Genomic DNA, 25553 nt, shown 5'->3' with positions numbered 1-25553 from the left:
TCCCACTCCAGCTTGATATTACCTGTGAAAAGCTGCCATATCGGAGCGAACTTGCATTTCTTCCAATGTGCAGCTGTTAAGTTGTTAAGTCCTAACTGCTTAGCACAGCAGGACCCGGAACAGATGTTTTAGCCCATAAGATAAATAATTAGCAGTTGTTTGGTGTGTTAATTGTTCACGGTATTGACCACAGCATTTTCAAAGTTGGTATTGTTTTCGAATTGTATTACCCAGTGTTGGGGAAAGTTACTTTTAAAAGTAATGCATTACAATATTGCATTACTTCCTAAAAAAGTAACTAATTATGATGAGTTACGTTACTTTTGCGTTACTTTTCAAATCTGGGCTGGGCTTGCTTGTTTGCTTTTAATATAAAAAGTTCTATTTTTGGCAAATGTAAAATCCCTGTCACACCAAAAGCCTCAGGCTGAAGGAAATGTAAATTTACGTCTGTACAGTAGAACACAGAAGAAGAAAGTGTATATATATAATTATTACTTAAAATTTTAAACTTCTCGGTTATATTAGATTTTTATTTTTTTGAAAATTGGAGAAAAAGTAGATTGTGTAACAAACAATAACCAGTGCTGGGTAAAGTTACTTTTAAAAGTAATGCATTACAATATTGCATTACTTCCTAAAAAAGTAACTAATTATGATGAGTTACGTTACTTTTGCGTTACTTTTCAAATCTGGGCTGGGCTTGCTTGTTTGCTTTTAATATAAAAAGTTCTATTTTTGGCAAATGTAAAATCCCTGTCACACCAAAAGCCTCAGGCTGAAGGAAATGTAAATTTACGTCTGTACAGTAGAACACAGAAGAAGAAAGTTCAACACTCTTCAGCAATAAAAAAAGAAGAAATGTTAGTTTATCTTGTGTAATGTTTACTCATTAGTATGGTTGAATTGGATCATCGAAGGTCAGTAGCAAATTGGTTAATAAAATGGGTTAAAATACATAAAGGATCTTTGTATCATTTAACATATTTAATTATTGCAGCTTTGAGTCATATTCTGAGTTGCTTTGAACTGTTTTTATTAACTTTGAGGAAAACTAAATCTGATTTTTTTTTGTTTTTTTGTGAGTGAGTGAGTGAGTGAGATGAATTAATGCATGTTCACATTTATTCTAGAACTAAAGTAACATCTTACTCCCGATTTCTCTCAACATGGGGACAGGAGAGCTTTCAATCAATAAATGGGAAAAAAGTAACTGCCGTTACTTATTTGAAAAAGTAACTCAGATACTTTCTTGTAACTTAAAAAGTAATGTGTTACTTTCTGGTCTCATGGCAAAAACGTATCTGGGAGCACTTTTTCGCTAGACATGAAATACGTACCAATAAGTAGGCTACATATCACTGCAGTTTCCAAAAGAAATGAACACTAGAGTCAGTAAAACTCAGAATAAACCTTTCTAAACCTTTTATTCATTTTCACACAAATGTACAGAGTTTCGATTAATAAAGCATAATTTTCGCACAATTACTTGAAGAATATTATGTTATGACCTCAAAACAATTTTAATATGCTGGGAGATTTGAAAACTGATGCTTTTGAAAGCTAGCATCGCACATATCCAGCTTCATATCTATGGGTTTTCATAGACGGTAGGTTTGTTCGGTAGCTCACGGAGTACGGAGACGTACTTGACAGGTGAGAAGCTCCGGTTCGAATCCTGTGTAACTACGGTTCGACAAAACAGTTCAAATCTGCATGTAAGGAAGTTCAAATGGCACGGTTGCATCAACAAGTGCGTTTTTATATCAGTTTTGCATTTGTTAACACTATCGGGTACACTGTAAAAGAAATCCGTAAAATTTATGGTAAAGAAACGGCAGCTGAGGTTGCCAGAATTTTACCGTAAAAAAATATGGTAGCTACATTTTAGGTATTATGGTTTTAACTTAAACTTACATTAACTGATATAATGGTAATACTGAAGCACTGAAATCTGTTTTGTATCTTTGTAATACACAGATAACCACCAAAAGCAGGTAGTGATGAGAGTCACATGATGAATCAAAGCCTATCACAAGCAGCTTTTAAATATTAACATATATAGAACGTGCACAGTGTCATTCACACAAACACTAAACACCATCATGGTAACACACATGAAACTTAAATAAACATTAATTTAACAACAATAGATGTAACATAAAACCCTAATGTACAAAACTGAAAAGACTAAGAAAAAAACGTTATTTCAACAAAGAAAAACATCAAATTTGAAATGTAACAGGGAATTCTGGGAATGTCAATTTACGGTTGTTTACTGTAAATTATACGTTCTTTTTCACTTCCAAAAACGGTATACCACCGTAAAATTACATGTAATGCCCAATACAGTTTTTCACCGTATAAAAAAAACGGCAGCTGTGGTTGCCGGAATTTTACCGTAAAAAATACGGTAGCAAAGTTTTAGGTTTTACGGTTTTAACATAAATTTACAGTTAAATACCATAATTTCATTAACTGATATGATGTTAATATACCAACCTCATTTAAGTACTGAAATCTGTTTTGTACCTTTGTAATACACTGATAACCACCCAATGGCGGTGGTGATGAGAAAGTCACATGATGAACCAAAGCCCATCACAAGCATATAGAAGGTGGACAGTGTCATTCACACAAACACTAAACACCATCATGGTAACACACATGAAACTTAAATAAACATTAATTTAACAACAATAGATGTAACATAAAACCCTAATGTACAAAACTGAAAAGACTAAGAAAAAAACGTTATTTCAACAAAGAAAAACATCAAATTTGAAATGTAACAGGGAATTCTGGGAATGTCAATTTACGGTTGTTTACTGTAAATTATACGTTCTTTTTCACTTCCAAAAACGGTATACCACCGTAAAATTACATGTAAAGAAAACTCAGAATAAACCTTTCTAAACCTTTTATTCATTTTCACACAAATGTACAGAGTTTCGATTAATAAAGCATAATTTTCGCACAATTACTTGAAGAATATTATGTTATGACCTCAAAACAATTTTAATATGCTGGGAGATTTGAAAACTGATGCTTTTGAAAGCTAGCATCGCACATATCCAGCTTCATATCTATGGGTTTTCATAGACGGTAGGTTTGTTCGGTAGCTCACGGAGTACGGAGACGTACTTGACAGGTGAGAAGCTCCGGTTCGAATCCTGTGTAACTACGGTTCGACAAAACAGTTCAAATCTGCATGTAAGGAAGTTCAAATGGCACGGTTGCATCAACAAGTGCGTTTTTATATCAGTTTTGCATTTGTTAACACTATCGGGTACACTGTAAAAGAAATCCGTAAAATTTATGGTAAAGAAACGGCAGCTGAGGTTGCCAGAATTTTACCGTAAAAAAATATGGTAGCTACATTTTAGGTATTATGGTTTTAACTTAAACTTACATTAACTGATATAATGGTAATACTGAAGCACTGAAATCTGTTTTGTATCTTTGTAATACACAGATAACCACCAAAAGCAGGTAGTGATGAGAGTCACATGATGAATCAAAGCCTATCACAAGCAGCTTTTAAATATTAACATATATAGAACGTGCACAGTGTCATTCACACAAACACTAAACACCATCATGGTAACACACATGAAACTTAAATAAACATTAATTTAACAACAATAGATGTAACATAAAACCCTAATGTACAAAACTGAAAAGACTAAGAAAAAAACGTTATTTCAACAAAGAAAAACATCAAATTTGAAATGTAACAGGGAATTCTGGGAATGTCAATTTACGGTTGTTTACTGTAAATTATACGTTCTTTTTCACTTCCAAAAACGGTATACCACCGTAAAATTACATGTAATGCCCAATACAGTTTTTCACCGTATATAGTAGGGGAATTTACCGTTAACCATTTAATAGGTTTTTATTGTTGCATTTTTTACAGTTTTTTACCATTAAATTCATGGTCATTTTTTACAGTGAAGGTTTAGGGTTGGGTTTGGTGTAGGGTATATTTCCAACACGATAGAGCATTAACTTTTAGCGACAGTCCCCAGATATTTGAATTCTAAACTGCCGCAATACGTACCTGAAGCAACGCAATAAAAACACAGCAATACGTACCTATATCAACGTAATAAAAACGTGAACGCCAGGCTTCACGTATTAAACCCTTGTTTTAGCTCCACTCAGTCAACATTTCTCTTTGAAACTGCGGCGAAACGTGCAGTAAGGTACGTAAAAACGGTGTTGCAGAAAAGTACCCAGAGGTACTTATTTTTATGAGACCAGGTTGGTTACTTTACTAGTTACTTGAAAAAAGTTATATGATTACGTAACTCGCGTTACTTGTAATGCGTTACTCCCAACACTGACAATAACAGACGAGAATTGACGTTCAAAAAAGTTTTAAAATAATGAAAATATTCAAACTTGCTATGCAATTGTATAGCTACCATCTAGCAAGTAAACTTTTAAAAACAGTCTCAAAAGCAAAGTTTTCTACAAGCCATACAGGAGACCTTACCTGTACAAACTTTCTGGCAGCCTATGAAACAAAACCCTCTGTAGGCAAACACATGGCTCCTCATTGAGAAGACATTATGAAGATGGATAGAGTCTTGAGGATGGTAGCGAGATGCTGCGAGTTTCTTCCTGGCGCACGTATGAACCCAACCATCACAGACACAAAGCAGATTCTCCTGTCCAGCACGGGACAAAAGTCGTCTCTCTCTCTCTCTCTCTGACTGTCTCTCTCCCACCTCACTCGTTCTCCCTTCCTGTTCTGTCAACCACTCCTAGCCTGACACAAGGCACTCATTCTTTCAGTCAAAGAACTCCTCACTTGTTCACTAACCTTGCAGAGACCCCTGCTGCAGAAATAAGTACATTTCAGGAAAGGCTAAAACTCACTTTTCTGCAGAAGGTGCACAAACGACACTGGCTTCCACAGTACTGTTCCTCTCTTTGAGGGTTTCTTGGAAAGGTGCCAGAGTACTGGAGACCTGAGGTCAGTCCGGCTTTTGTCACTGTTTGTATAGTCCTGTGTCAGTCCTGACTCTTACTGGCACCACACCAAAGAAAAGAAAAGCTCTTGTAGGATCAGGTGCTTCTCTCCAGTGAGACACAGTAGTCATCCTCCAGCTGATGGGTGCTGTGTTTCTCACCGGTTAGCATTTGAGACTGAGCTTAACTCTTTTCCCATCTCTGTTTTGATTCTCACCATAATTAATCTCCTCGCTAACAGGAGGGGCATGTCAAGTGTTTTGGAGTGGTCTGCTGGCTCTAAGCCAGCCAAAAAGAGCTTGATGTTTCATGATTATGAGGAATGTTTTAGAAGAGGGTTGCTTTTCCTCTCACTTGTTAATTTGTCACTTTAGATGAAGATTATGGAATAATAATTTATGGGTTTTGAGATCTCATGTGAATTTACTCAGAACCTGTGAAGAGAGCTTCAAAATTACTCACTTAAATTCTATTATATTTAGCCTATGACTGAGATAAAAACTTGCATTATGAGATCCTATTAAAACAATTGTCACAATTATTCCATTTCATAATTATGAGACAAAAAGTCGAAATTATGACATACTAAGTCATGATTATGAGATGAAAAGCAGAAATAATGACATAAAAGGTCAATTGTAGAATTGCAATTAATGTAGAAACTGAGACAAAAAGTCTTAATATGGCCCTTCATAATTATGATTTGTTAATATCTCATACTTATGACTTAGTATATCATAATTTTTACTGTTTCATAATTTAGATCATTTCAAATGTTATGTCATAATTAGGATTTAACAAAGCATGATTTTTTTTTCTTATGTGGTAGAAATGGCTTCTTCACAAGTGAAGAAACAATAGGCTATATCTCTGCCCTTACGAAAATTAACCATGGTTTTACTACAGATAAAACCAAGGTTACTAAAAGATAAACCAAGGTAACCACAAATCAACCATGCCTTAGCTACACTAACCATAGTTAAACCATGATATTCGTTGTAATAAAACTGTTATACATATGGTTATCAATACGCCAAAAAAGGTTACTACACTTTTACTATTATAAAACCATGGTAAATGTTCATAAGGGTGGGTCCCTGGAGAAACATGTTTATTCGTCAAGAAAGCTTGTTTGCATATATAGCCTATGTTTGCACATTAAATTACACATCCGTATTCTGTGAAAGAAGCTGTGAGGAGGATTAATTGAGCCTCTTCACAAAAGTATTCTTTTTTTCTTAAAGTGTATCTTTTAAAACCATTTTCAAGTCTTTCAACAACCACGAAAGTAAGATTATAAAAACACACTTGTGAAGATGCGTTTGCCTGAGGAGATTAATATGGTAACAGTTCGTGTCAGTATCGGATAGACAGTATCCTACAAAATGTATCTGATTAACTCGTTGTTTTTGTAGACCAAGGAAAATACTAAGGTCAAATATATTCATACCTGACAAATCATAAGGTTATTTTGCTTATGTCTGATATGAACAACAAGAAAAATTAACAATCAACTGTAACTCAGAAAAGTATCTTCGGGTGCTTATGGAGTACAATAATAAACATCTGTGTGACTCAGTTTCTGCAACTTTCCCCTGAGACTGAAGTTTGCTTTTAATTAGTCAAGACGAAAAGAAATAATATGATACAGCTGTCCCTGGATGATTGAACAATTCAGAATACACATTTTCACAATGGACAGCGATACATTCCGTGTCAGCATACAATACTGAATGATGTGGCAACAGTGCCCTCTAGTGACTGATCAACACTTCATTAAACACAGAATATCACAAAATGGACCAGGTTAGCAAACCCTCATCTCAAATCTTAGTGTTGTCTTAAAGAATCTAGAAAGCAATGTAATTATATTGAACTTTAAAATAAAGCGGAGACCTTGCCAACTATTTACTCTTCCCCCTTTCCAAATATAACATGTAAGTGTGAAATAAACCTGTGGCAGAAGCACTCAACTCCTAGGTCAGCAAGATTGCTGTTTGTTCTGTTTCTTCCTAAGGAAATTTCTCATGCTCACTCAGAATGCATCTCATTTCCTCCTGTGTGTCCCACATGTTAAATGTCCAGCTCAAAGGCTTGTCACCATAGTGGGGGAAGCAGGGCAGCTGGAGGGTAAGTGGCAGGTGTGGAAGAATTTAACTCTCGCTCTCACTTTTACTGCGGGAAAATGTCCCTGCCATGGCCTCGGTAAGAAGGTGATTTAGTCAGCACCTGAAGGCCCTAAAACCTAAACCAGTGTATGGCTTTCATGGTATGTCCAGCATGCAGAAAATACATAAATTGACTTCACTTTGATAGATAGATAGATAGATAGATAGATAGATAGATAGATAGATAGATAGATAGATAGATAGATAGATAGATAGATAGATAGATAGATAGATAGATAGATAGATAGATAGATAGATAGATAGATAGATAGATAGATAGATAGATAGATAGATGGATAGATGGATAGATATTAAATGATCATAATTATGAGATAAAGTCAACATTATGATATACTAAGCCATAAGTATGAGACTTTAAAAAAAAATCAATTATAACATTAAGGGCCATATTATGACTTTATATCATAATTGACTTTTTATGTCATCTGTCATCATTTCTGATATTCATCTCATAATCATGATTTAGTATGTCATTATTTTTTACTTTTGTCTCAAAATTATGACAGAATATCAATTTATGTCAAATTGTGTTAATAATTTTGACTTTTTATGACAATTGCTTCTGTCGTACTTTCAGCTTATCTCATAATTACATGACTTCGTTTTTATATCATGCTTATTTATTTTTTATCTCAAAGTCTTACCAAAGCAGATGGTTAAAATTAGGGGGAAAAAAGGTAAAATTAAAACAAAAGTTGTGATTTGCAGGTTTTATTTGCCTGTTCTGATAATGCAAAGTAAACATTTCAACTATATAACTAACTGTTTAATTATATAAATAGAATACATATATATATATATATACCTTTAGTGTGCGTGGACCTGCTACCGTCTAATTCCTAAGCTCTCGTCTTTGCATTAGTAATTAAAAATGAAATACTAGCCCAGATGCAAAAATAGGAAAGCCCTGTCACTCTGGGTCAGACTTCGGATTTAAGGCTGGAATCAATTCAATGAAGTTTTTTTGTCCTCCATAGTATTATGTTTTTAAAAAGCAAACTGCTGCGTTAATTGTAATTAAATGAGATCTTACGGGAAAACGAGGAAAGAGTTTTGAGTTCCCTGAATTAAAAGGATGATATTTTTGAATGTTTTTTTCTAGGAAATGCAGTGCTACAAACATAAACTATCCTTCTATTTTTATTAAAACAAAACAAAACAAAAAATATGGATTTATATAATGATTTTTCATCTAGCTTTCAGGCATACAGTATTCCCTAAAACAACATTTTTGTTTTATTTACATGTGTTTTACTGTGAAAATAATTGTTTTAAAGGCTAGTTGTACAGGTTGTTTTGATTTTTAAAAAAAATAAAAAAATTATATGCATCCTTTATATGAAAATGAAATTTTCATTTTCATTTTTAATTATTTTATAGCACATATATTAAGTTTAAATGTTTTTTTTTTTTTTTTTTTTTTCAAATTTAAATATAATTTTATACTTTTTTCACTCCATTCTGTCTGAAGTTCCAGATATTTAAAGAGACACAAATTCAGGAACCCAAATATAGAAAACAGAAACCATGAATTCCAATTCACACATCACATCATACACAAACCCAAAAGCATCAAATCATACAAAACCCCACATGTCCAGTGATTGACATCACTGTTAGGGTTTGTGGTTCGGTTTAAGAAATAAAATGAAACTAACTTGAAATCGGACCTTCCTGAGCATCATATTAGAATCCAGGATGGTGGAGGCTTTCCTGCTGTCTTGTTGGGATCCTGAACGTTCAGTATATGTCGTATTCCTCATTAACCAACCTGGACGAACGGCCTATTTCATCCTGACACACAGATCTGACCTCCAGCAAACTCTCAAATCATTAACTCCAAAAACTTAATCCTTCGTAAATAATTAAAATGTTTTTAATGAATCTCAGACTGATCCTAAATTCCCATGTGACCATGTAAGTTCCAAGCCAATGCTAGTCCCTCTGCACCCTCTCACTCTTCCATGTGACCCTTTAACAAAGCCTGGCTCAGTACTTATCTGTTTGTTCATTCATCCGAAAGAAAGACCCGCCCTCTTTTGTGACCAGGATAGTGGTCATTAACACCCCTCCTCTTTTTCCTCAAACCCAGACAGGGATACAGCCCCTCTCCTGCTCTCAAGGGAACCATATGGTCACCTACCGATTTGTCTGGGACAGTGTGAGAACTGCTCTGTTTATATTAGAGCAAGCTTTACTTCCCCTCCGTCACAATCACTGGCCACACATCACTCCCTCCAGACTTCACCTCATTATTCCTCCATTGCCAGAGATCAGATAAGAAATTAGGTCAGGACAGATACAGTCCCTATTCGAGCGGCCTACACCCTTCAGTCCCTTCATCAAACCCACAAATCAGATGTTAACTCTGCTTTCTCAGCCCTGCCCTAAAACTTTCCTCGTGGATTAGAGGCAACATCAAACATCGAGGCAGATAGACCGTGTTTCACATACAGATCATCCCTGTAGATGTGGGTCACACACTTCACGGCCTTCAGCTGTGCTCAGTGACTATGACTTAGTAAAATATGCAGAAACACAAATTTATGAGTCAATAAGTAAACACTGTATCAAGTTTTAACCATTTAAAGACACAATGATAAGAGATAAAGTGCAGGTTAACCTTATCACTAGGGATTCGCCAATATTACATTTAGTCATTTAGTAGACACTTTTATCCAAATGAGGACAATAGAAGCAATCATAACCAACAAAAACCAATATTAAAAAAATTATGTTGTTGTAATGTTGTCCAATAACCAATATATAGGCAATATTAAAATTCTGTACTATTTTTTCTAAATTTAAAAAACAACCTAAAATCAAACTAATGGTTTAATGCATCGCAGCCAGTGTTATTTTAGTATCATTTATATACTTAATATTATTTATATTATTGTCATTTGGATTAGCTTTTATTTTTAGTTTTCATTTATGTTTTATGTATGTGCTTGTCATTTTAATTTTTATTATTTCTATTTAGTTTTCGTTGATTTTAATTTCAGTTTTAGTTTTAGTAATTTTAGTACTTCAATTTAAACATTTCAGTCAATTGCAAGGCAACATTTCTAATTTTCTTTCAAGTATTTCATCCAATATTTATATGACCCTGGACCACAAACCCAGTCATAAGGGTCAATTTTTTGAAATTGAGATTTATACATTATCTGAAAGCTGAATGAATAAGCTTTCCATTGCGGTATTGTTAGGATAAGACAATGTTTGGTAGAGATACAACTATTTGAAAATCTGGAATCTGAGGGTGCAAAAAAAAAAATCCAAATATTGAGAAAATCACCTTTAAAGTTGTCCAAATGAAGTTCTTAGCCATGCATATTACTAATCAAAAATTAAGTTATATATTTATGGAAGGAAATTTACTAAATATCTTCATGGAACATTATCTTAATATCCTAATGATTTTTGGCATAAAAGAAAAATCTATAATTTTGACCCATACAATGTATTGTTGGCTATTGCTACAAATATACCCATGCAACTTTTATGGTCCAGGGTCACATATCTTATTCCAGCTAAATTTCGATTACTGAAAATGTCTTTTAATAGTTTTAGTTCACAATAACAACACTGATCGCAGCATTGAAAGATAAAAAGGAGACATTTAAAGATTAACTCAAAAATGATATTAAATGATGGCAAATGTAAGCAAAATAGAAAAATGTAGGAAATTAACATGACAAATTAAAAATGGCAGTATTGACCAGTAAAAAAAAACTCTAACCTGAGCACATAACCAATATGGCAATATATCATGCATCCCTAATTATTACAATTATTATTTGCATCATCTAAAAAGACAAACAGACTGCACATTATCCCCCCAATTCATAACTACTTACCTGAAACATAAATAAATGGACATAAAAAAACTAAAAAAAAAATAGCAGTTATGAAGTCAAATATACAGTTTAGCATCATTATACGCAACTCCATCATAACCAATCAGAATCAAGTATTCCAAAGAGCCATGTCATAGCAGATGTAAATGATCTCACTCACAGTAATTGTATGAGACAAGGTGCCCATATCATTGTGGAAGTGATTCACTGGCAAGAATCTCCTCCACTCAACCATACTTAATGCATTATTAACTCTAAATATCATTGCCTCATCTCTGAGATTCCTCACATTCTTGTATGAATCCAGAACAATCTCCCAGTCCACTAGGCCATGACCCAAACCAGGCATAAGCATTGAATTTATCATTACAAAAAATACTCACCATTCTTACAGCAAAACAATGACTACAATCAGCCACTTAAACACAGCACTACTCAACAAGCCACACGATTTGAGGCACTGATTTATGATTTGATGGCACTATTTATTGCTGATGTCTTTAATGCATTGGGTTAGGGATTTAAAATAACCCCCTAACGCTAGCCTGCATCACTAATACACATATCACACAGCTACAATACTCAAAATCCTGGGCAAAACCACATATTAAGGCAGGAAGAGCCCATAAAATACACTTTAATTAAATCTGACTTTATTATTGATTAAAGGTATTCATAAGTATATTACAGCAGAATGGAATGTCGTAACCCTCCCCTTGGCTTTCCATAATCACCTTTGAGTGTGCGCTGATAAATGTATTTGTTAACATTAAGGAAATACAAAAAAAAAAATCAATTTTTAATAACATCTGAGAAGCCAGAGAGAATATATTTTCCTGTTTAGCCAAATAAATGCAGCAATGAATAAAAAGAAAAAACAACAACATTTAAACAGATTATGTGTAATATTACTTACAAAACAACAGAGAATGAAAAATCCTCCTGTTTAGATTATTATGCAAACAAATGATTACATAAATATAACTGCACCAAAAGGGGGGGAAAAACTAAAAGGCAAAAAGCATTTGTGCTTTTTTTTTTGATGTAGACAATGATATTCATATTCACTAACAGCTAAACAGCAGAGGTGTCATTTTAAAGAGATGAAAAATGATGAGTCTGAATTTGGACTGCACATTTAATGCAGTGTCAGTTCTTATTGCACAAGCACAGCTGATTTATTATTCATCACCCACACATTCATTTGGTACTACAATATTAGGTCTGTTTCCATATTAGAAACCAGCATTTATTCTTTGATGATTAGAAATAAAACCAAATTGCTAATGAGCCGATGCGGATCACGTGGTTTGAAAAAAGGTCAATTAGGTTGCAACTCCAAACAAAATCCTTGCAACAATTATTAAGTTTTCAATTTGAATCTATCTCTTTGAAGGGTCAGGAGGGTTCATACAGGCTTATAACGCATCTGCTGTAGGATGACACTGATCTTCCCTTGATGTCTACAGGTGCAGTGCTTTATTTTACTCTTTTGTCTTTTCTGGCAGGTGTTGCCGACTGCACTTAGTACTTGAGCAGCTGAAGGTCCAGTTTATATAAAGGTAGATTATTTTCCTTTAAGACAAACAGAAACACAGAAGCATTGTAGCCCATGTCAGAGAATGTTTTGAGCGCTCTGTTGATGTACAGCGCGCTCTCTGATCCGTTAAGCTGGCTGGCAGGTTAAAACGATCTTCCACCAGGAAACATTTACAGGATCTCATACTTATCCACAACAAATGACGTCTCGGAGGAAAATTTGACTGGACTGCCTCCTTCTATGTATGTCACCTTGGCCACCTATGGAAACAATGGATATAAAGTAATTTCCTTTCTCACTAGGGCTCAATTTCGTTGTTTTGTTTATTTGTGAAATGTTTCATAACTTGCCTGTATGTCACAAAAGTTTCGCTTGGAGACAAAAGAAACATGGATTGGGAAGAAGTCATTAGGTTTGCCATCTATACTGAACTCCAGGCTGCCACTCTTGTTTTTCTCATCGATGACAGGAAGTGACCATTCCAGGATGTTTTTCCTGCTGTCATGGTTATACTGCCCATCCAGATCACCGACCACAGGCGCACCAACACCTGACCTACATGATCACAGAAGACAGAGGTTGTTTATGGATATGGATTTTGAAGTTTATGAGTATTTTGCTAATTGAAAATTATACTTTTGAAAAAAATTATTATACATAGTTCAAATAAATGCAAAAAAAATACAAATATAAATATAAAATATATATTTATTTTCTTTTTCAACTTTTATTGTCATTTTTTTGTATTTATTTAAATTGAATGTATAATAATGTTTAAAATGTATTATATATATATATATATATATATATATATATATATATATATTAGGGATGCACGATATTGGATTTTTGCCGATATCCGATATGCCGATATTTTTCAACTCTTTTTGGCCGATAGCCGATGCCAATATATTTCCTTTTGTATGGAAACAAGTCTCTCCTGTGTGGAAAATATAAGCAAATTATTTTTAATTTTGGTTAGTTTTTAACAAGAACTTATTTGTTAGAATTATATAAACAATAATGAAGTTATTTTATAATGACAGTACATTGAAGCTTTGAAAATAACTATAAATAAACTATATATCAATCACTGCATTTTTTTTTCTCAGAAAGATGCAGTAGTAACCTTAACATTTTATTTTAAGATTTAACATTTGTAGATGGTCTAAAGCAAAAGAGTTGTAAAAATTCTGAAAATATTTTAGAGCTCATAATTTGTTTACACATTACATATTACACATTAATGAATAAATCAGTATAGGCTATACAAAATTATTTAATTTACAAGTGTCATGTTTATGATTTTTTTTTTTATTAATGTAAGCTATAGCTTCTGACCTTTAAATCAAAACATACTCATGATTTTATGACATCAATTACTGCTTTATTTAATAAGAAACAGTCTAAATGTTATTTGTGTATTTTACTTCCATTTTATTAAAAGTAGGCCAACAGCGCCCCCTACGGAATTAAAACTCCTTACCGAACGAGCATTAGGGTGCTATTACTGTTTACGCTATCACACACCAAACGCCTAATTTTGTATGTGCATTCTCAGTTTAAATGCAGCGATCCAAAACAGTGAATCTAATCATTCAGGCAAAACTTTGCTTAAAAATGAGTCACACTGCTGACCTGATCTAATCGCTAGCACACCCTGAGCACATGCGAGTTAAAGTATTCCTCTTATCGGCAAGACATATAGGCATAATTTTTCATATAGGGCCGATGCCGATATGTACATTTAAAGCCATTATCGGCCGATTCCGATATCGGTCCGATAATATCGTGCATATATATACATACATACATATATATATATATCTGATCTAGATATAGATCTCTGAATAAGCACTTACGGCAGAGGGATAGTAATGACAACATCATTGAGTTCAAGCCCCTCGTCCTGAAGCTCATACTCAATGTTGACGTCACAGCCACTTCCACTTTCTGATGGCCAACAATTAACTGAGAGCACAAAAGGTACATGCATGATTGAAATGTTTGTTAAAGTGCAGCTCTACTAAATCCTTGAGTTCAATAACTTTACTAATTAACACTTCATGCAGAAGTCAAGACTCACTGGTTAAAGGAATGAGGGACTCATCTGTGCTCTGTAACCTCCATTTCAGAACCCCCAAATCACTGTTGAGAGGAAAGGCCTTGTCCTGGTTTTTCAGAACGATCAGGGACTCGTTGGTGAACAGCTTTTTATCAACATGAGGATGAGTCTGAAGAATAAATAAAACAATGTGAGTCACATGGCCAAGACAAAAGATTTTTGAAGGTCTGAAGGTCACTGAGGGTGCAGTGTTCTTTTCTATAAATATCAGACTGTCAACAACTTTCCCTTCAAAATATATACTGAGATCCTGACATGCTGTGTTGCATCTCACACACACCTGTAGTTGGGCTCCCTTCTTGTCATTGTTGTTGATGAGTATGGAAATGCGGCCATTTTTTTCATCTGTGACTTTCAGAGTGATCATGCCCAGAACCTCCATGTTCTGCAGCCCACCATCCCGACCACAGGTCAGAGATATCTTCTCCTCCACCCTCAAATGTACACTGGGAAACAGAGTTCATAAGCTATTAACAATTGGCATAATCAGAAAATAATATCATTATAATATGAAAATACAATACCGTTTACACAATACAAAAGCTTGTGGTCAATAGGATTTTTTTATATTTTTTAAAGTTTCTGCTAACCAAGGCTGTATTTGCTTAAAAAACTTACAGTAAAAACAATAATATTGTGAAATATTCATATTTAAAATAACCTTTTTCTATTTGAATATATTTTAAATAGTGCTGTCAAATGATTAATCGCATCCAAAATTAAAATGTTTGTTTACATAATATATAGTATACACACACAGAATACACACACATATAATGTAAACAAATATTTTATTTTGGAAGCGATTAATCGTGATCATTCGTTTCATAGCACTAATTTTAAAATGTGATTTATTCCTGTGATACAAAGCTGAATTTCAGCAGCCATTACTCTAGTATTTATTGTCACATGATCCTTCAGAAATCATTCTAATATGATGGTTTGGTTCTCGAGAAAGATTTCTTAAAATTATGAACACTGAAAAAAGAGTTATATATTTTTTTCAATAAGTTACTTTGAAAATAATAGTATTTTGTGGAAACCGTGATACGTAATTTTTTTCAGGATTCTCAGGATAAAAGTTTTTTTTTAGCATATATTTTACTGTCACTTTTCATCAATTGAATTCATCCTTGCTGAATAATATTTCTCTCAAAAATTTCCGACCGCATCACAGCACAGAGACAGCGCTCATTAAGATAATAAATGATATTCGCTTAAATTCTGAATCTGGCAAAATATCAGTGCTGGTACTACTAGATCTCAGTGCTGCGTTTGACACTGTCGATCATAACATACTACTAGAGAGACTGGAAAACTGGGTCGGGCTTTCTGGGATGGTAATCAAATGGTTCAGGTCATACTTAGAAGGGAGAGGTTATTATGTGAGTATAGGAGAGCATAAGTCTAAGTGGACGTCCATGACATGTGGAGTCCCACAAGGCTCAATTCTTGCACCGCTCTTGTTTAGCCTGTATATGCTCCCACTAAGTCAAATAATGAGAAAGAACCAAATTGCCTATCACACCTATGCAGATGATACCTAGATTTACCTAGCCTTATCTCCAAATGACTACAGCTTTCTTACGAGAACTTTCTTCAGTTAAACAAGGAAAAAACTGAGTCATTGCATTTGGAAACAAAGATGAAGTTCTCAAGGTGAATGCACACCTTGACTCTAGGGGTCAAACAACTAAAAATCAAGTCAATTTCTTTTATGTAAAGCACTTTGAATTACCATTGTGTATGAAATGTGCTATATAAATAAACTTGCCTTGCTTTGCCTTGCCTTACACCTCAACAAAACATAAAATAAAAAAGAATGGCAGACATTTAGGCCAAAGTGGGTGAAGATAGAAATCCTTCTCATTATTTTATCTTTGTTATGGACCCTTTTCACAAAACTGTGATAACGCGTTTTAACTGTCATCAGCATCATAAAGTTTTTCAAATTTTCATTTTTTTTTCTTTTTTATGCATGTACATTTATAACATTATATTTTGTATTATATTACCTTTGCATCAAATTACAAAAAACTAATTAACGCTAATGCGAGGGTGTTTCTAATACTGCGTCTATGGGAGAGACGGTAAATTTGACATCGTTCTCTCTTCTGACTGTCATTATCAGTCTCTCTCTCTTTTTTTTTCTTTTTTGACAGTCATGAAAGCATTATCATGGAGTTTTTCTTTTGCTATTTGAGCAAATGGGAATGCAAAAAAAAATACATATATTTGTGGTAGTCTCCCATTCACCATAGTAGATTCACCCATCTATGATGACTTCTGCTGCTGAGAAACCCGGAAATGTGAAAAGGGTCTATTAAAAAAATAAGACCGTTTGGTAACCCACATTCTTCAAAATATCTTATTTTGTGATCAGCACAAGAAAGAAATTAATACAGGTTTGGGACAATGTGAGTGAGCAAATAATGCCAGAAATGTAATTTTAGGGTGAACTATTCCTTTAATGACAAGCAGCAGCATGTTTAGTAGCTACTGTCCCTTTAAGAGCTGCACGCATCAGTTTCTCTCTCAACTGTTTTACTTTCATTTTAGACATAACCAACTGTGTTTAAATGTAAACCTTGTTATGTTTTTGACAGTATTAGATGCTAAATCAATCAAGACGCGAAAAACAACAGTAATCAGGTGCTGTTTGACAGGCTCTGTGCGAGTGCTTCAGGTGTATGCGTTCAGAAAAAACGCATGTCAGAACAGCATGTGAATTAAATGTTTAAGCAGATGCAAATAATGTACTTTCGTGATTGCGCATGACTGGCAGCCCTGTGTAAGTAACTTTGGTAGTGTAGGTAACAGTATAGAGAGTAAAACGTGTCAGATACTGAAATAAAATGAGTAAGTGATACCTCTCTATATTCACTGGAGGCTGAAGGACTTTAGATGCCTCTGATGCCTTCCTTCCTGCACTGGATATGATGATATTTTCTCCTTCTGACTTTAGTTTGTCCACAAAGTTATCAACCTCTTTTCCTTTGACACCCAGCTTCAGTGCTTTACTGGACCCACTCGGCCTACAGGAAGAACGGCAGATTAACTTCTGTATGCTTATGTATTTAGATATATCATAGACCACAGTTACTGCTCATACCTGACTGAAGCAGGAGTCACTTTGGGCTTCTCTGGCTCTATTGTATCAGTGATGATGGTGGCTGATGTGACGCTGCTCATTCCTGAACTTCCAAAACCTCCGAAGCCTGGCGATTTCTTTCCGGCACGTTCAGCATCTTGTCTTGCTCGCTGCAGCTCTTTAGCCTTGCGTTTCATCTCAGCCTTTGCTTCTCTTTCTTGGGTCTGTTACAGTGGAAAATTGAGAAAAACAGAGAAAATTAAGAGTTAGTTCAATACAAACTTAAAGCAGAGAGTAATTTAGCTCTGGATATTTCATTAAACTTAAGAGAATATCGGACCTCTCTGACAGCCCTGAAGACCTTCTCTTCATGCGAGTCCATCTCAGTAAAAGTGCGAATCTGTGCCAGGTTAACATTCTCCCGGTAGCCCAGAGCTACAATCTCATCAAATGCAAATATGATATCAAAACAGTGCTCTGAGATCTCGCTTTCCTCCAGCACTCTGCAATATTCAGGGATCTGGAAAAAACACAGAAATCAATCACTTAATTCAAGACACATCCAAGAATGGCAATAATTGGAAAAATAAAAAAGTAAGTTTTACCACTCGGGAGAAAAGTCTTAGTGTCTCCAAGTCCTCCAGAATGTTGCTGTTCTTTGTAGTGATCAGAACCATGTAGAGTTTCTCCAGGGGCTGGTAGACATAGCGCACACTCTCCGTTTCCACAAAAGTGTGCTGCTTTCCTGTATTCATCAGTTTGGGAAAGGCAGCCAGAAGACCCTCGACACGGGTTCGCGTCATCTCTACGAACTGTCGTGACACTATGGCTTTTCCTGCCTTAGTGCACACCGCCGCTGCCAAGAGCACCTGCAAAGATTTAAGTGACGTTAAAAACCTAATCAGATGAAGCACAATTAAAGACTATCTATCTATAGACATCTATTTCAAAAATGACTATCAAGTTACATTACTAGTGCAAATAAAATAATACAAATGGACCATCAATAGGTAATTTAAGACGAAGTGTGCAAATTTCTGACTTGTAAGTTAAGCTCAATGAGTCAATATAAATGCAAATGAACGTATAATATATTGTTGTTACAGTTAACTAAAACTATTACAAATGTTTTTTTTTTGTTAATTTAAAATAAAGCTGAAATAAAATAAAATAATACCAAAAGTTTAAAAACTTCAGCTTAAAAAAATTATTTTGTAGAAGTTGTTTTGGCAATTAAAAGAAATAAAATCATTACTAAAATTAATACAACTGAAATTTAAATACATTTCAGCTAAACAAAATTATTTAAGAAAAATTAATAAAAATGACAAAACTAAATTACTAAAACTAAAATTAAAATGAAAACTGAAAATATTAAAATAAATGTTAACTCAAAATATAAATACTATAATAGTATAAAAAAATAATACTAAGAGAATGAAGTTTTGTTTGAGCAAAAACATGGGCTAAAACAAAGACATAAAAAATTTGATTTGGATAAATAATTGTACTTTAATAATATTATACAGAAATGCTATGTTATGTTCTAATGTCTAATTATTTTTTTATATAAAACCAGAATTAAAATGTTAGCTATATAGGTTTCATGATCTACAGGTCATTAATATTCCAGTCAACATCTGAATTGTCAAAGTCAGTTAGCTACAACCTGTTATCTGTATAGGCATTCAATATTTAAAAAAAAGACAAAATAAAAGGCAATGTACTATATCAACGTTTTGTCATATAGACAATGATTCGTTAACGTTACTTTAACTGTAATTATCCTGGTGACAATATGATTAGCTAGCTAACCTTAGCTGGCTAGCTGTATCATATATCAAAGACTATCTAGCAACGTTTGTTTACTTTTATAATGTTATTTTATAACAAAAACAGATGGGATAGACACTGTATAGTAACCGACACTAGAAATGAAAAGAGTTTTACACAGTAGGAGTTATGAGCTATAGCGCTAGCTGCTAGCTCCAGCCTGCTAAATACACAAAACAAACAATCATACCATTTCTGATCCGTTTCAGACGAGGATCCGTCAGTGGACTCAGTCACGGACACTGTCTGTCCAGCTGTTTCTACAACACAAAATGTCAGAGAGGTGACTTATGCTCTGTTTTAACAGTAGCATATAGCTTGACTCGTAATATTGAAGAAACAGAGCCACGTCTTCAGAGTCCAACCGGAAAAAGTTGCGCCGTGTCTTCTTCTTCTTCTTGAAATTTTACATTGTATTTATTATTTTCTTACATTTGTTCACTATATTCTGAATATGCACCGCCCATGTAACTCTTTCATCAAACCATATCCTTAAAAACGTAAAATGTTTCACGCTTTCCAGTTCTTGATTATATAATTTTAGTTTTACCTCACTTCCAATTTTTTTCCTTGTAAAAAACATTATCTTTGTTTTGTCAACTGAGAATTTAAAACCCCATTTATATGACCATTCTTCAACTATTGCAATAGCCACCTGTAATTTTTTAACAATAAAGTCAATATTCCTTCCCCTTTTCCAGATTGCCCCATCGTTGCGCCGTGTCAGAAACAGAAGAGAGAAAATACACTACCGTTCAAAACTTTTTTATTTTATTTATTTATTTAGGATGCATTAAATTGATCAAAAGTATTTAATTATTTATTTATTTAGGATGTATTAAATTGATGTTACTTACATTTGTATTTCAAATAAATGTTGTTCTTTTTAACTTTCTTTTCATCAAAAATCATGAATTTTATTTATTTATTTATTTGACTGTTTCCACAAAAATAATAAGCAAATAATGTCTAAAGGATTAGGTGAGACTGAAAACTAGTAATGCTGCAAATTCAGCTTTGCAGTACAGGAATAAATTAAATGTAATTATATATTAAAATCATATGTTAAAAAATAATAACAAAACACTTACTAATAAAAACTAATTAAAAAAAACTCTTATTTTAAAATTTTTATAATATTTCACAATATTACTGTTTTTACTGTAAAAAAGAAGAAAAAAACGTTGTTGAGGGGATGAATTATGAGAAATAAAATTTAGTCCATTTTTAAAGCTTATTTTGTCTTATTTCGAATCATTTTAAGTCACTTTGAGGCCCCTTGGATGTTTTCTGAGGGCCCCGTCCCAATAGTTGAGAACCACTGAAATTTGAAAGAATTTATTTATTTAGAATTTATTTTGATTTCTTAAGTAAAACAAAGAAAAGTGTGAGGTATTTTGATACAATTTTATATATATTTTTAAACCATTTAAAACAAATACGACTTTAAAAATAAAGGGTTTAAAATCTTAAAACAAAATATTTATCTTTTGAATTTTAACATTCTATTGAAAGGCTAAATAAATAAATAGATGTGGTTTATATTGCAACTGCTACAAATCATCTGACGGCCACAGAAGACCACATGTCCTTCCCTGAGAGGGTAATGAAGAAGTGGAAACAACCATTTATTTTTAGATTTTGTTTTTAATGCTGAAAGCAGCTACTGCAACAGTCACGCTTACTTGTTAGTTATAACATGTCACTTTAAGAGGTATGGAAAATAAAATACGAAGCACATTGGGAAAGACTGGAATGAATTATTTCAATAACTACACCCCTGCCATCAGCAATCCAAACTTATATTTGTTTTCCTTCCACGTGTGACAACCATCAACGTGATGATCCATGGTGTCTTCTTACACCACTGACTAAGACAATTTGTCTTACTGTGTCACAGAATCAATGTCTACAAGCATCACATATATAAGTTTACAAGGTCATCTTTATTACTGTCCATTAAGTGCAACAACATCAGCAAAACACATATTTAACTTGGTCTGTTGGTTTAGACCCCATAAACAAGTGTGGCATACTTTACATTCAGATGAACAACATATGCTGAAAAATCACAGATGAGTTCATTATTCCAGCATTTATTTTTATTTATTTTGACCTGGGGATTTATTAACTTCAAAAACAGCGGCCAGTGCTGCACAACATCCCACTTCAATACTGCTTGCTCTCAAAGCCAAAGTTACAATCATAATCCAAGTCAACCACATAATTACATGCAACGTCCAAACGTAGGCCATAAATATAACAAACCAAACCCAGCTCCAATGACAACCTGCATTCACTGACCTAAAGCACTGACTTACTGCGCGTTTTGCATGATATTGTATTGTTCACAATGGACAGGTGTATTTCTGGTTATATTACTTTGGGTCTACTGTGTTACATGAATGCACATGGTCTTAATACAGTAGATGATTCTCTCAGTGGTGGGTTTTGTTTGGAGATGACTGGCAGAGGTGCAGCTGTCAACATGTTTACTTCTGCGCTGGTGGCTTCTCTCCACAGGTGATGGAGATGTTGCGTTCAGGGATGTCCAGTATGTGGCGTGGTGTGCAGATGGTCAGCACACCATCAGAGGACAGAGAAGCGGTGATGGCAACTGGATCTACACCAGCGGGGATCTTGTACTTCCTGTAAAACTCCCTTGCCACAGCGCCATGCTCATCCTGTAACAGAGACAGATACTGTTGCTTCGAACTGAGGTGTATCAGTAACACAATAATGGCCATCAGGGTTATGCACCATTTAGAATTCAGTTGAGAATGTTTTCTTGAATTTGAATTGCATTGAACTGAGGTGGAAAACAAACTAGAACTGAAATTAGAATTTAAAACGCAGAGTTTACGTAAAATGAAACTTTTAACAAGAAAAATGAATGATGTCAAATTAAAACAAAGTTCGAAAGTCTTGATATTTGAAGGTTTTTAAAGGCTTTTCCTTTGGGCATGGCAATTCAGTTAAACTGAAACTCATGAATTGAAAACAAGCTGCATTCTATTTCAATGTTATCTTTTGCCTCCCGAATCTTGAATATTTGATTTCCAACCTTGTTTTTATAACATAATATTACAAAAAACACTATTTAAGTTCAAAATGGTGAATAAAATGAAGGTGAGTTTGTGTTTTGTTACCTGCCGTTCGTCATGTTTCCCATAAATCTCAATAAAATCATCATTGATCTTGACCATCAGTTCGTCTGGAGAGAAGTGCTTCACATCCAGGTTGATTACAAACCGATCTCTATCCATTCTCATCTGTGCGGGAGAATATGGCAAACTTAATATGCAAAATCTCTGAAAACATACATAGTTTCTAATATTGTGACTGGCTTATTTGGAGTTAAGACTTTTCAATGTTTTTAAAAGAGGCTCTTATGCTCATCAAGGCTGTAATTATCAAAAATACAGTAGAACAGTAATGTTGTGAAATATTTGTATAATTTTACATATGTTTTTAATATATTGCAAAATGTCATTTATTCCTGTGATGGCAAAGTGGAATTTTCACCAGCCATTGTGATTTCCTTCAGAAATCATTCTAATATGCTGATTGCTGCTCAACATTTATTATTATTATTATCAATGTTGAAAACATTTGTGCTGCTTAATCTTTTTGTTGAAACAGATTTTTTTTCTTCTCAGGATTGATTGATGAACATAGAGTTTAAAAGAACAGCATTTATTTGAAACAGAAATCGTTTGTAACATTATAAATGTCTTTATTGTCACTTTTGGTCAATTTAATGCATCCTTGCTGGATAAAAATATTAATTTCTTAAAAAAAAAATCGTACTTACCAATTTTTGAATGGTAATGTATACTGAAATTTTTTTTTTTAAATAGTTGAATAATATTATTAACTACTATGAATTAACAATGATTAATTAAAATAATTAAAAAGTGCTGTTAAAATAGTTGTTTTTTGCATGCTCTACCTAACGTTAACAAAATGCATCTCATAGTAAAGTGTTTTCGCTAATGCCTAGATTATATCAACATAAGAAACTGAACTCACCTCTGACATGCCACTGTCCCACCAGTTTGGAAAATGCCAGAAATAAGGTCGATAGTAAAACATGTAGAAAGGTGAAAAAAGGTCACTGTCGGGTAGGTGCTCTCCGAAATACTGGTCATAAATTTGATAAGGGAAGTAGCCTGGGAACCAGGGCCGGCGGTACCAGGGATGTTGGATAGAAATTTCCATTGTATCTCAGCGAAGCGGCTGGAGTTGACAGCAGATCTGCTGCATGTTCTGCTGTGGGCCTGTATTTATGGCCCATCCATAAACCTTATGTCAGCTACCTACCCAGCTACCCGCTGATCCCTCTCCAGTTATGAGCTAAAGTGTTTTTTGCTGCCCTCTTCCCCTCTGGCTCATTCAAACAAAAGGCTATTTAATCACCCTTCACTCTCTCTTAGATCATACAGTCTCAAACGCCGGGGTCTGAATAGTGTTAATGCCCCTCTGCTCACAAGCCTGGAAAAATATTTGCCTGGCTAAGTTAGAATGGTTCTGAGCAAAGCCTCCATGTCAACTGGCCACATCCCCGGCAAACTCTTGTGCCAGGAGGGATTCCGCCCCCCGTGCCCTGAACGGGACATGGCCAGATACTATCTGCTCCCTCCTGGCTGCTATCACAGGAGAACTCAGGCAGAAAGATAATATTATGCCCTAAAATGGACGGGACTGCAGGAATCAGCAAGACTGGTGATCCGCTGTAATTCAGGCGTCATAAATGAGCCCTCTAGGCCAAGAGCATCACCGCCATCCCATCTGAGGGACACAGGTGTCGTGGAATAGGGCTGGAAACAATTGCAGATGCCAGGCCTGTGGCTGTTTTATTCAACAAGTTTGTGATTAAAAACACACCACTGACATAGTTGCATTAAGGAACACTGAGTGTATGTCTGATTAATTCTAGATAATTGGTTCACGCATTCAAAACCAAATTCACCCAGTCATAAAAAAGAGAAAAAAAGGTATTTTTGTGAAATAAATAGTTAAATACTCATATCATAGTGTTATTGAATATACTAAATATAATAGGGCATATATGGCATAAGGCCTCAGCAAACATGCAAGAGTGCTACAAGATGACCTAGACTTATTTAATTTAATTAATTTAAATAAAAAATGATAACAAAAACTGAATTAGATTAATAATAATAATAAAAGGTTTTAATAAAAGTTGACTTTCTATGCAGTAGAAACACGATTTTTAAAATCTACTACATAACCAGAGAAAGCAGGGGAAAAGGGCGGTGGCCAAAAATGGTAGGAAAACTTCAACACCCATAATGCACTGCACTTGAGCAGATTATCCATGAGTGGGTATACAAAAATGCGGAAGTATGATCTGTAGTTTTCACAATATCATCATCCGATGACTTCTGTTGACAAATAAATGGGTATATCTTGGTGCAGGTAAAATGGAAAAATAATACACATTGTCCATTAACTTATACTGCAAACAATGTAATAATACAAAGCTGGTGAAAATCAGTGAACTTAAAAAAGTTTAAAAAGGTCCAGTGTCTTATTTCAATAGTGTAGTATGAAACACATCTCACACAGAAGTCCATTTCAAACCATGAAAATGGGCAGAACAATGGTAAATGTGACCACCTTTAGCAAAAATGTAGGCCCTTCGAATATTGTGTCGGACAGTGGGTTGTCTTCAAGTCAAAAAGTTTGAAAACCACAAAAGAGATCATCACTGTGATTGTACCAGATAACTTTCAGAAGTATATGCAAAGTAGGTTCAGTATATACTGTACATACAAATGCTAATATGCTACGCATGCTAAAAACTAGTACATACACTACTTAACAGTGCATACTAATATGTAGCACAGTACACAGTCATGTAGCCTATTTCTACAATATAGCACAAACTATATCATGCACAGATGACTTC

At 34.3% G+C, this 25553-nt stretch overlaps 3 protein-coding genes across 3 annotated transcripts in view; all 3 read right to left on the bottom strand.

Annotated features, from left to right (window-relative positions):
- Positions 1–9121, bottom strand: part of LOC107701414 (pleckstrin homology-like domain family B member 1) — a 90269-nt gene extending 81148 nt beyond the window's left edge. Inside the window, exon 1 of the mRNA XM_016503411.1 lies at positions 8828–9121. Within this exon, the coding sequence (XP_016358897.1) occupies positions 8828–8932 (105 nt within the window). The 5' untranslated portion in view covers positions 8933–9121. The remainder of the gene's footprint in view (positions 1–8827) is intronic.
- Positions 9122–11660: 2539 nt separating this feature from the next.
- On the bottom strand, positions 11661–19998 carry LOC107701413 (coatomer subunit delta-like). The gene is made up of 10 exons (XM_016503410.1): positions 19809–19998; positions 18391–18654; positions 18126–18305; positions 17807–18009; positions 17565–17729; positions 14975–15140; positions 14656–14803; positions 14432–14540; positions 12920–13124; positions 11661–12829 (listed from the first exon to the last, which is right to left on the bottom strand). Exons 1-10 carry the CDS (start codon positions 19809–19811, stop codon positions 12740–12742), a joined length of 1533 nt encoding a protein of 510 aa, XP_016358896.1. The 5' UTR covers positions 19812–19998; the 3' UTR covers positions 11661–12739.
- Positions 19999–21712: 1714 nt separating this feature from the next.
- Positions 21713–23948, bottom strand: cryaba (crystallin, alpha B, a). The gene is made up of 3 exons (XM_016503409.1): positions 23651–23948; positions 22768–22890; positions 21713–22302 (listed from the first exon to the last, which is right to left on the bottom strand). The coding sequence occupies exons 1-3, from the start codon at positions 23837–23839 to the stop codon at positions 22111–22113; spliced, it is 504 nt and encodes a 167-aa protein (XP_016358895.1). The 5' UTR covers positions 23840–23948; the 3' UTR covers positions 21713–22110.
- Positions 23949–25553: the final 1605 nt, after the last annotated feature.

Source organism: Sinocyclocheilus anshuiensis, unplaced genomic scaffold (assembly GCF_001515605.1).
Source record: "Sinocyclocheilus anshuiensis isolate Anshui unplaced genomic scaffold, SAMN03320099.WGS_v1.1 scaffold1906, whole genome shotgun sequence".
NCBI classification, from domain to species: domain Eukaryota; kingdom Metazoa; phylum Chordata; class Actinopteri; order Cypriniformes; family Cyprinidae; genus Sinocyclocheilus; species Sinocyclocheilus anshuiensis.
Note: the sequence above shows the minus strand (reverse complement) of the source record. Positions and strands in the feature narration are given on the sequence as shown.

Bases quoted from the DNA above. Each gene is read 5' to 3' on its own strand.
- LOC107701413 (XM_016503410.1), bottom strand. The intron at 15,141-17,564 runs GTATCACTTACT...TCTGTTTCCCAG, and splicing joins CCTCCAGTGAATATAGAGAG to TGTACATTTGAGGGTGGAGG. The intron at 13,125-14,431 runs GTAAGTGCTTAT...GTGATCATGTAG, and splicing joins GTCATTACTATCCCTCTGCC to GTCAGGTGTTGGTGCGCCTG.
- cryaba (XM_016503409.1), bottom strand. From the start codon at position 23,839: ATGGAAATTTCTATCCAACATCCCTGGTACCGCCGGCCCTGGTTCCCA. The intron at 22,891-23,650 runs GTGAGTTCAGTT...TCTCCCGCACAG, and splicing joins GGGACAGTGGCATGTCAGAG to ATGAGAATGGATAGAGATCG. The intron at 22,303-22,767 runs GTAACAAAACAC...TCTCTGTTACAG, and splicing joins GGAAACATGACGAACGGCAG to GATGAGCATGGCGCTGTGGC.